Source organism: Choloepus didactylus, chromosome 5, assembly GCF_015220235.1.
Source record: "Choloepus didactylus isolate mChoDid1 chromosome 5, mChoDid1.pri, whole genome shotgun sequence".
Lineage (NCBI taxonomy): Eukaryota > Metazoa > Chordata > Mammalia > Pilosa > Megalonychidae > Choloepus > Choloepus didactylus.
Window position 1 is genome coordinate 35841912 of NC_051311.1, and position 12787 is coordinate 35854698.

The following is a 12787-nucleotide window of genomic DNA, read 5'->3' on the forward strand; positions in this document are numbered from 1 at the left end:
CACTCATTTTATTAACAAGCATTTACTGACTCCCCACTCTGTGGAAAGTTCAGTACTGGAGGTCTTTTAAAATGACTATATATGCAATTCCATTAATATTTAAAATTCTAAATTATTCCAATAAGCTGAGACAATAAAAATTATGTTTTCATTAGGAATATGAAAAGAAAAACTATAAAGCATGGTTCATTTCCAAAAAGTTATGCTGTTAGAACAGTAAATTCAATAGTTTGGTTTTTTTCCTAACAAAAAGGAAAAAGTATTATCTATAAATTGTTAAACCAATTACAAATCTACTTTTATTTAAAAATTAACAGTTTGGTTAAGTACACAGGACTTAGATTCTAGCAACTAGTATCCAAAGTCTGGCTCCACATTTGTTAGCTAAGCAGCCATGGGCAAGTTTGTTAACATGTTTCAGCCTCAGGCTTTCATATACAATATGGGATATATAACACCCTGTAGGGGTTTATAAGATAGGTTAAGTGGAATGTTGTATGTCAAGCACTTAGCACTGTTTTTTGGCATGTACTATGTACTCAATAAATAGTACCATTTCTTATAGTACAATTTGTATTTGCTAGAAATAATTCTAGTAAGCTAAATCTACAAACTACATTATCTGAAGAACAGCATTGGTTGGTAGTTCAGAGATGGTCAAGTTCTCACTAGACCAGATTCTCTTACTCTGTCTGCCTTCCTGGACTAGTAACAACCATGTCTGTGAAGTGCCTGAAGAGGAGCTGAAGCAGACACCTGGAATCTGCCATCCAGAGCTGATCACTAGCACTGGCCAGTGCCAAGCCAGGAAAGCTCCAAGAGTTCACAACACCAGAGCAGTGATGGGTAAGGAGCCACAGATGCAGCCTGAACCCGCGGCTCTCTCATCAACCTTCATGTGGGCACATACTTGACACAGAAGCCACAGTCTTGGACGTGCACATCCAGCTTGCTCTGCAGGGTGGAGGAAGGGGCAGGGGAATGGGTGCTGGTGGTCAGAGATGGATAGCTCCCTACCACAATTTCATCAGATAAATAAGAGATGAGTCATGCTTCCAGGTTACGTATTACAGCACTGGCTTCTGTGCTACAATATCCCAGTGAGGCAGAGAAGAATGGAAGTGAAATGCTATTAATTCTAATAAGTACATGCTACATATATAGCCATCAGTTAAAGTGCAAGGGCAAGTTACTGAATTTCTTTTTCAATTTTTTCCTGATATACCCAATTTCTACAAGCAAAAGAAGATTTGGCTTTTCTACAGAGTCCAAGGTGTTTATAAAATACTTTAAGACATAGAAAAAAGATATGTATAAAATATTACAATAGCAAAGATCAACTCAAACTTATAAAAATATTAACTTTCTAATAAATAAATTACTAAAAATGATTATATTACATGCATTACATATAACATTTTCTAAAACTAACTCATTCACTGTTAAATAAGTATCAGCCTCATCACAGCATTAAAAACATTAAAACAACCTAATGTCCAATAAGAGAAAAACAGACAAATGAATTAAGATATATCTATGATAGGCTATTACACATTTATTAAACATATTTTTCAAAAACCTTGGAAGGTTATATAACTAAATTACAATGCAGTTCTCTGGGTGAGTTTATGGGTAATTTTACTTTCTTTTTCACATTTCTCTCTTTTGTCCAAATTTTCTACAACAAATGTAATTTTTATAATCAGGAAAAATGAAATAAGATACAGTTTTTAAAAAAATCTTTCTGTTCGGGTCTGTACATCGCATGAAATTTATTTTCTTTTCTTTACCTAAATCAGATACATGGGATAGGCAAAAAAAAGAAAAAAAATGAAGTAGCTACAAGTGCCCGCCACCACCTTATCTTGAGTTTCAGTCTTCAGTATTGCTTCTTGAAGTTGCACGTTAGAGAGAAAGCTGAAGCCTGAATTTTCCAGTAAGTATTATCTATCAAGTGGCTTTAACCCTCTCAATGATCCATAAAAAAGAATTAAGTGTTTTGAGATTGGCTTGAAGAGTGCTTAAAGCATAGAAAACACTTTTCAGAAGTCGTTCTCTCCTCCCGTCTCTATCTCAGCGCAAAGGACATACCAGCAAAGGTATAAGGATGGAGTGGGGATGTGGAAGAAGTGGCTATTTATCTTCCTGACTAAGGCCATACTGATCTTTAATACTTCCATTGCAGTGATTTCTGATCTTTAAGGAATTAAAACACTAGTATATTAGTACATCATTCCCTCAACTTATTGAAATGAAATGGTGGCTATTTTTTCAATTAGAGTAAATGAACAGCTTTAAAAACTCTAATTTGCATTTTTGAGATGGTATACACACCTGCATATTCAGAAAACATATATGTGATATACATAAATTACTATTAATTGTGGTTCTCTGAGAAGGGTACCTGGAGGGATAAGGATCAGGAATGGGAGCAAATCTGACTTTCCACTGTATACCCTTCATATAGTTTCAATTACTTTTCCAAAAATCAAATTTTAAATAATTCATTTAAATAGTCCATTGGACCAAAAGAAAAATACAGGTCTCTGGAAGGCTGAATTAGAAATCACTTCTCTAATTAATTTTAAAATCAAAAGGTGATATTGCAGCACCTTCTACAAATCAAAACATATGATCTCTCTTTCTTAAAAAAAGTAAGAAGGAATTTCTCTAAAGCATGAACTGGTTAAAGCTATTTGCATCTTTTCACAGAACACAGAAATAATCCTTCAAGTGGCCATGCACTGTACCTACAAATCTGATATCCAAAGTGAAGTCTTATCTCCAAAAAGCTCAGAATTATATTCTTTATGATGTTATGCCCAGATGAATCAACTGGAAGCCCCAGAGATTCCAAACAACTGAAGACTGTGAAAATTCTGACTGTGGAAAAGGGCCACCATGAATTTACAATTCCCAGTGCCACGAATGTTGGCCATCTTCTTCTCTCTTTATCACTGTGGTAGTTTGGATGCTGTATGTACCAGAGAAAAGGACATGTTCTTTTAATCCATTCCTGTGAGTGTAGACCTATTGTGGGAGGGGACCTCCTGATTAGGTTATTTCAATTGAGATGTGGCCCGCCTCATTCACAGTGGGTCTTGATCTTTTTGCTGGAGTCCTTTATAAGAGAATAAAACATATACCGAAGCTAAGAGATGAAAATTCTGAGAAATACACAGAGAAGTTTTAAAAAAAAAGCCAAAAGGAGAAGCCAAAAGCTGAAGCAATGAAACCCAGGAGAGAAGGACCAGCAGATACCGCCATGTGCCTTGCTATATTACAGAAGAGCCCAAAGCTCAGGGTAACCAGTCTTCAGAGAAGGTATCGTCCTGTTGATGCCTTAACTAGGACATTTTCATGGCCTTAGAACTGTAAATTTGTAAGCTAATAAATTCCCATTGTAAAAGCCAACCCATTTCTGGTATACTGCATTCTGGCAGCATTAACAATCCAAAACAATCACATACCTGGGTTTCAAAAAAATCTTGCTAACTTTTTAAAGTACGATTATTACTATAAAAGTATTTTTTTAACTATAGAAAGATGTTTTATATTTCTTCCCTTGTCTCAAATCAGGTGGTAAGCTTAATAAAGAGTTAAATATTAAATATTCCACCTACCACTGGAATAACGTGGGTTACTCCATCACCGCTGTCAATGACTATCCCTGTTAATGTACGTTCACCAACTTGTCGAGATGTCCAAGATGCTGCTAAGGCCAACACTGCCTGGAGAAGACACTGAAACCATTAGCACACAGGGAAATTTTTTTTAAAGTATTTTGCCTGCTTGTTCTCAGGTTCAGTCATCAACTCTTTCTTATGTATTCTCCATCTTTTCCCTCCCCCCAAATTTAAATTCCAAAGTGGACAACTAACACACATATTTAATGCATTTAAACTCTAGGAGTCAAGCTTTCAATAAAGCAATCTAAAATTTTACAAAGACAAAACAGAAATTCCTCCCTCTTATTTTATTATAGAATCAGAAGATTTTGGTAAATTTTTAATCTACTGGGGTTCCCAATGTGGTGCCACAGACTGGTGGCAGTAAAATAACTTGTAGAGTTCATAAAAATAGATTACTAGGCTTTGTATCCAGAAATTATAATTTGGTAGGTCTAGGACAATAGTCCTCAATCAAGGGACATTCTGATTGTCACTCATGGGGGAAATGCTAACAGTTTCTAGTGGGAAGGGGCCAAATGATGCTAAATATCCTACAATGCACAGGACAGCCTCCCATAACAAAGAGATATCCAGCCCAAAGCACTGAGGTTTGAAAGCTCTGATCTAGGATAAAACCTGAGAATTTGTACTTTTAAAAAACACTCTCCAGGTGAACATGATACACAGAACCACTGGTCCAGTGTTTTCCGAAATATCTCCCAATTCCATGGAATGTAACTAACTTGGGAGAGTGGGGAGAGGTTTGTGTTTAAATTCATTTGGAAGTGCCAGAATACACAGATTACTTTAACGCAGGAACTCTCAGTTTACTAGGCTAATATGCACTGTGAATCACCAAGAGGAGGCAATAGTATGTAAGTACATCTCAAATTAATTTTTCTATGGAACTACTCCTCTTCTCCCTTAGAAAGGATAGCATTATGCAGAAAACATTTTAGAAAACACCCATCTCATTTATTCCCATAAATTTCAGCCAATTCCTTATATAAGGCAACCAAACCCAACAAAACATCCCACATCAAGAACCAGTAGCTTCAAAAGTATATTAGATCTCCTAGGATCCCCAGATCAATAAAGGAAGAAGCTCTCTAAAGGCACTTATTTTGTTTCCAACAGATTCGATTGTATCTTTTTTCCCTCTGATCAGAAGTAAATGAAAGGAGCCAAAAAGAGAAACATATCTATACCTCTATTTTGTCACCCACAGAAAAATACACTAACTTTAATGCATGTAAAAAAGACAGAGCCAGACAAATTCTCCACCAATAGTATAAACATAAAAATATAAATCATACAACATGTTCTTTATAATATTTTAGCTCAAATCTAAATAATGGGTAGGGAAAGGGTGTGTGTATGCATGCGGTACATGCATGCCTCTGTGTGTGTGTGTTGAGGAAGTGGAAAAAGAGAGTTGGAGGAAGAACACAGCACAATCTTAAAACAGAACCTTTGGAATTACCATTTCTTCAACTATTAGAAAGTTACAATCCTTTAGAAATCATAAAAATAACTAATTTTACCTGAACTGCAATGTAGAGTCCTGGGACATTAAATGATTCAAACATGATTTCCGCAAGATATTCTCTATTTTCTGGTGTATTCAGTGGAGGTTCTGTCTGCAAGAAAACATTCACTGTATTTACTATATTTAGGGTTCACCCGAATTTCATGTAATTAAATCGGAACCATTAAAAGGTTAACCTAGAAGAATGTTATCTAGACTACTGTAGAACTCTCATTTTACAGATGGAGTATGCCCAGAGTGATTAATTAAAGAAATCTGACTGGGGTCTTAAAGTTTTAAGATGGCAAAATAAAGCTGTCACTGAACACTTCTGCTCTTATTAACCACCCCAAAACAAGAAGGAAAACTAGTAAAGATAAGGAAACTCTATATTCCATAACACAACAAAACACCAATACCCCGAAACTCAATATACTTGAAGCAAGCTGCCAAGCGCAATGAAAATTCAACCAAGTTTAAGTGAGGACAGATTAAATAGTTCTTCAATGAAAAGCAAAACAAGAGTAAATCCTTTCTTGGTTTCTATGTTGTGTGAATGTATCGCAATAAAATTGTGTTTAAAAAAAGACTAACAGTGAGCAATGAATCCATTTAGGGTGTAGGGACTAAAGGTTTTCTTTTGTGGAAATTATAGATCAGAATGTAAACTTTAGGAATTATAAAAGTGGAAATAATATCAAGTTGGAGGTATAAGTGGAGAGGGAGAGAGTTTAAAGACACTGATCTCCTCCTACCATGGAATCGAAAGATACTGTCTAAAGTTGATCAAGAATCAGAGTCATTAATATACATATAGTCATTCACATATATTAGAATAACTAGATTTAGTAACAAATCAATCAAAGGCAGGTGGAGGGAAGGAAGAATATGGGGACATATACCAATTTGATCACTGATCACAGTAAGAAGTATTTACCATGCCAGAACAAATCTAGGGATAAACACATAAAATTATTGCTACAATAAAATAAGTAGAAACAAACAACAAACTTTCCAAATTATTAGAAAAAACACACACCAAATAAGGGCAAGGAAAAAAATTAAAACTTGTAGTTAAAAAATTTAATACAAAAATAAAACACATTAAAAACAAAGTATAGCAAAATAAAATATGGGACCTAAGACCAAATGTATCTGTCATGTAAGAGCACACCCTACCAGCACAGTTAAAAATAAGGTTAGGCTCAAATCCCACCCTTCCATTTTAGTAAATTTGGGAAATTATTTCATCACTCTATGCCTTTGCTTCGTCATCAGCAAAATGGTTCCTACCTCATCCAGTAGTAAAGGTTAAATGAGGTATAAGTAAAGTGTTTACAGCAGTACCTAGCACACATTATGTACCTAATAAAAGTGAGTTATTACTTTTTTAAGTGATAACTTTCCAAAGTACGATTTAACAAGTAGTTAGAGAGCAATTATGGTTAGAGTTCCACAGTTTCTGTTATTTCCTTATGGTGAAATATAACATATATGCCAAAAGATAATATCTAAGTACGATTTAAAAAGTAGTTATATAGGAAATTTCCAAAAATGTTATGAGTTACAACACCATAGTTTCAGTTATTTCCTTATTGTGAAATATAACATATAAACAAAAAGGTGATAACTTTCAAATTATAATTTAACAATTAGTATAGAGTAAATTTCAAAGAATGCTATGGATTACAGTTTCACCACTGCACTTCTTTCCTTCTAGTTATTCTAGTACCCTAGCAACTAAGAAAAAGAAAATTATATAGAGATTCAGTATTCATAATCCTTTGTTAAATTCCATCTTGTCTGTTGCTACCCCTTCCTCTCATTTAGTCACTTTCCTGATCTTCAGGGATGTCTAGACAATGACCACCCTAACCTGTTCATGTTGAAAAGGGGTGTTGACATTACAGGAAAAGGGGACACATCTGGTTGATGTTCTTGAAGAGGCTACTGCCTCTGGGTTTTGGGACTTAGCTGGCATAAGAATTCTGTGGAGATTTACGTTTCTGAAGAATAGATTTAGTGAGTGAAACTTTTATAGTCTCAGATAGGGATTCAGGTATTATTTAGGGTTATTAAAAAGTGAGTTGTTATTAAAATTATCAACAAATATAAATGGGAGACTCCTATTAAAAGAAAAAGCTTCTCAGTTAAGATCATAAAACAAAACCAAATTATATTCTATAGGCAAGAGATCCATTTAAACCAAAGTAGTTCAAAAAGGCCAAAAGCCAGCACTGGAGTAACAGAGGTCTAAGATGGCGGCATAGAGAAGAGTGGAAGGAAGCTAAGTTAGTCCCCTGGCAACAACTGAAAAAAAACAGAAACAACTAGTAAATAATCTGGAATAACAGCAGGGGGACAAACGTGACCATCCACTCATCATACACCAACCTGAATTGGGAGGAATGCCCGAGATCACCACATAAAATCTGTAAGTAAAAACCACGGATCCAAATCAGGAGACCCCTCCCCCCACAGCCTGAGCTGCAAAGCCTCGTGGTGCCAGAAAGAAGCTCTCTCCCAGCAAGCAAATATAGCTCAGCTGAGCTCCAACTGGGGTTTTAATTAGCGAGTATGAACTGCTCACTACAAGCTACAAATCCCCAACAAGCAGACAGAGGCTTTGGGTGATGACTGACCTTGGAGAGCCAGAGGGTCGACTGGGACTAGCTCTGAAGGGAACTCTCTGTTCCTTTTTTGGCTCAGTGGAGAAAGCCTCAGCCATTTTCAGTTCCCAGTGCTGTGACCCAGACAAGGGTATAGCAGAGGCAGAGAGAGACCACTGAAATGCTAATGACCTCCCCCTAGGGGGGTCTATCTTCTCTAAGAGGAAAAGGGTGGGGCCCAGCTTTACTACCCGCCTTCCATTCAGAACTTGGGGAAAAACAGCCACACCTCCTTACACCAGTCAAGAATTACAGACTAACAGGCACCACCTGCTGGGCAGAAACGCACAGTGACTGGAGGCATCACAGGGTGTACCAATTTTCTAAGACACACCCTCAGGGAAACCAGATACTGAATATTTCTTCCTTCTGGGACCTAAGCCCATTCTGGTCTGGGGAGACCTGACTGGGGTAACCAAGGAAACCATGCTTAGACAACAGAAAACTACAACCTACACTAAGAAAAATGAGGTTATAGCCCAGTCAGGAAAACAAACTTGCACTTCAACTGTGATGCAGGAATTGAAACAACTAATAATAAGTCAATTCAAAAAGTTTAGGGAAGCTATGGTGAAAGAGCTGAACCATATAATGAAAACACAGGACGTATATAAGGTAGAAATTGAAAGTTCAAAAAACCAACTGGTGGAATCCATGGAAATGAAAGGCACAACACAACAGATAAAAGACATACTGGAAACATACAACAGGAGATCTCAAGAGACAGAAGAAAACACTCAGGAACTGGAGAACAAGGCACCTGAAAGCCTACACACAAAAGAAAGGATAGAGAAAAGAATGCAAAAATACTAGCAATGTCACCAGGAACTTAAAGACAAAATGAAAAGGAACAATTTACATGTCATTGGTGTCCCAGAAGGAGAAGAGAAGGGAAAAGCGGCAGAAGCAATAGAAGAAATAATCAATGAAAACTTCCCATCTCATATGAAAGACATAAAATTACAGATCCAACAAGTGCAGCATATCCCAAACAGAATAGATCTGAATAGGCCTACACCAAGACACTTAATAATCAGATTATCAAACATCAAAGATAAAGAGGGAATCCTGAAACAGCAAGACACAAGCGATCTATCACATACAAAGGAAACTTGATAAGACTATATCTGGATTTCTCAATAAAAACCATGGAGGCAAGAAGGAAGTGGGGTGATGTATTTAAGATACTGAAAGAGAAAAACCACCAACCAAGAATCCTATATCCAGCAAAGCTATCCTTCAGATATGAGGGAGAGCTTAAAATATTCTCTGACAAACAGACAATGACAGAGTTTGTGAACAAGATACCTGCTCTACAGGAAACACTAAAGGAAGCACTGCAGACAGAAAGGAAAAGACAGGAGTGAGAGGTTTGGAAACAATTTTGGGAGATAGTAGCACAGCAATGTAAGTACACTGAACAAAGATGACTGTGAATATGATTGAAAGAGGAAGGCTGGAACCATGTGGGACACCAGAACACAAGACAAACGATAAAGACTGGAACAGTGTAACTCAGGGAAACCTAGGGTGTGCAGCAATTGTAATAAAAGGTACAAATATGTTTTTTCATGAGGTAGAACAAATGAAGGTCAACATTGCAAGGTGTTAAAAAGAGGGTGGGATTGGGGGGAAAATACAATCAATGGGAACTAGAGGCTAGAATTAACAGAAACATTGTATTATGCTTCCTTTAATATAACAAAGGCAATATACCAAAGCCAAATGCATATGGGGGGAGGGGGAATAGGGGAAGGGTATGGGACTCCAGGCATTGGTGATGTTGTCTGACTCTTTATTCTACTTTAGGTTAATGCTATCTTTCCTTTTGTCACTTTCTAGCTATCAAGTTTTTTGTTTGTTTGTTTTTCTCTCTTTCTCTTTTCTTTTTCTTTTGCCTTTCTGCCTTCTTTGACTCTTCCTCTGTCTGTGTGGAAGAAATGGAGATGTCCCTAAACAGAGAGTGGCGATGGTGCTCAATACATAAATACATGACTATACGGGGAACCAACGACTGTTTACTTAAGACGGAATGAATAGTGTGTGAACAAAACCATCTTAAAAGAAATGGGTTGATAAAGAAACCCTGAGGGCACTATATTGTGTGAAATAAGGCAGACACACAAAGGCAAATATTGCAGGGTCTCACTGATATGAACTAATTATAATATGTAAACTCATAGACATGAAATATAAGTTACTAGGATATAGAAATGAGGCTAAAGAATGGGGAGTGGTTGCTTATTATGAGCAGAATGGGTAACTAGGGTGAACTTAAATGTTTGGAAATAGGGGTGATGGTAGCATGTTGTGAGAATAACTAACAGCACAGAAAGGTGTGTGAAGGTGGTGGAAAGGGTAAGCTCAGAGTCATGCATGTCACCAAAAGGAAAGGTGGAGGTTAAAAGATGGGAATGTATAAAACAGTGAATCTTGTGGTGGACAACATCTGTGATTAACTGTACAAATACTAGAAATCTCTCTCATGAACTAGAACAAATGTATGTCACGAACTATAACTAGAAGTTAATAATAGAGAGGCATATAGGGAAAAAATATATACCTATTGCAAACTATATACTACAGTTAATAGTATTTTAACATTCTTTCATCAACAGTAACAAATGTACTATACCAAAACTAAGAATCAATAATGGAGGGGGACATGGTTAGAGGTATGGGAGGATCTGAGTTTCCTTTTTTTTGTCTCTATTTCTCTTCTGCAATAGTGAAAATGTTCTAAATATTGAAAAAAAAAATTATGTTGATGGATGCAAATCTGTATGGTGAGGCCATGGGCAACTGGTTGTACACTTTGGATCTTTGGATAGTTGTATGGTATCTGAACAATCTCAATTAAAAAAATTTTTTTTTAAAAGTCAGCGCTGTTTGTAAGTGTTAAAAGATGAGAAACAACCTAAATGCCCACCATTAAAGTAACGGAATAAATCATGCTATATTTATAACATATAAAGGATAAGGCTGCTCTCTATGTGCTGCTATGAAACAATCTCTTTGATATACTGTTAAATGAAAAAGAGAAAAGGGTCTCTATTCTATATACATTCTTATTCTTTTGTTATCAATTTTAATAAACTATTTTTAACATTTACTGAAAATATTTTTAAAATATTTTAATTTTGTTACCATTTGTATAAAAGTAAAGTTTATATATAACCCATACCTCTGGAAACATAAGCAATTAACTGGTAACAGTAGATGCCTCTAGGAAGAGGGTCTGGGAGGTAGGAGGGAGGCAAACTTTCACTGTAAATCCTTTTGAATCCCTTTAATTCTGTGCCATGTGTATGTATGTGATGTTTTGGAGCCATGTACCTCAGAAAAACACATTCTTAAACTTAATCCATTCTTATGGGTGTGAACTCTTGTAAATAGGATCTTTTGATGACACTTTGGTTAAGGTATAGCCAGCTGAGTCAGGATGGGTGTTAATCGTATTACTGAGGTCTTAAAGGGAAGGTCACAGAGAAAGAGAGAAGGCCAGAGGAAGCATGCAGAATCTGAATGCCAAAGGAATCTGCAAGATAAGGGAGAAGCTAGGAGAGGCCACCATATGTAGCCATGTGACAAAAAAAGCAAGGACCAATTATTATCAGCAGCCAGCCCTAGAATACCACAGTCTTTTTGGGAGAAAGCATCGCTTTGATGACACCTTGATTTTGGACTTCTCCTAGCCTCAAAACCGCATGCCAATAAATTCCCATTGTTTAATCCAACCCATTGCATGGTATCTGTTTTAGCCAGGAGGAAACCAAACAATGTATTACCTACTTAAAAAAACACACAAATGTGGCTATCACCTAGCCTGGTGCTTTAGCTGAGACTCTTGTTTAGCAACCGATACAAAACTCAAATACACAGGCCCAAGTAAATTATTGTCATTTAATTAAAATCAATATATTCCCTGTTAGGGAGAGAGACGGCAAATCTTAAAACTCAGAAGAAAAAATAATGAAGTCATACTCAAAAGCATATTGTAAATAAGGGATCTAAAAGTTAATCAACAACATATTTATTTTACTACGCCCCACTCAAGGGGTTGAGAAGATAAAATTTGTCAATACCGGTCAGTGCCCAGCATACTGCTACAAATTTAGTGAATATTTTAGATTCCTTTCATTGTAGGCCCCAAAGTCATCCTTACAGATTTCAACAATACTGATTACAATTGGTCTCTTAAAGTACATCCTATCCATCTGAAAAATGGGCGTAATAACAGTATCTACCTTAGAGGGATGTCCATGGGGATTAAATAAATGAGTTAATACTCATAAATACTTAGAACAGGCACATAGGAAGTGCTCAATAAATACCAACTACAATTATTATCAGTAATGTATATCATACCAGAAGAAATAAAATATATTAACTAAAGAGACAAAGTTTTTTCTCACCTTGAATAAAAAGCCAAGCACAATAATAAAGAGTTAATTTTACAAACAAGACATTTAAACCGGGTAAAGGAGGGAAAAGTATCAACAGAGAAAGGTTTAAAAGGTGTAAAAAGTTCCAAGTATAGTCAGGGAAAGTTTCTTGCCTCACAGCTAAGAGCTACCGACTGGTCTGAATTCACAAAGCAGAATAAAAAGCTGGATCTAAGGGTAAAGCAAAAAGTGAACCTGTAGCATGCCATTACCAACAACAATTAGATTAACCCTCGCTCTTTGGATTCTTTCTAGGTTTAAGTTAAATGTCAAATAATGTTCCGAATAAATCCCGAATAAAGATTAACTATAAACATCAAAAGAAAACAGATTTTGCCATGTTAAATTTTAAAGTTACAGATGCCCAAAAAATGACCAAAGAGAAAGGCAGAATAGCAACTGAGAAAAAATCTGCTGCTGCAAATATGACAAATAAATGTTTTCTATCTTAATTATATAAAAGAGTTCATCCAA

General features: G+C 36.1%; 1 protein-coding gene across 5 annotated transcripts in view; it reads right to left on the reverse strand.

Annotated features, from left to right (window-relative positions):
* ACTR3B (actin related protein 3B) overlaps positions 1–12787 on the reverse strand; it is a 156991-nt gene that overhangs the window by 79598 nt on the left and 64606 nt on the right. For 3 of the 5 annotated variants that reach the window (XM_037835759.1, XM_037835757.1, XM_037835762.1), the window contains 2 exons: positions 5216–5311; positions 3624–3743 (listed from right to left, as the gene is read on the reverse strand). In XM_037835759.1, coding sequence (XP_037691687.1) covers positions 3624–3743; positions 5216–5311 — 216 coding nt within the window. The remainder of the gene's footprint in view (positions 1–3623; positions 3744–5215; positions 5312–12787) is intronic. The other 2 variants (XM_037835760.1, XM_037835758.1) reach the window with 1 other exon arrangement.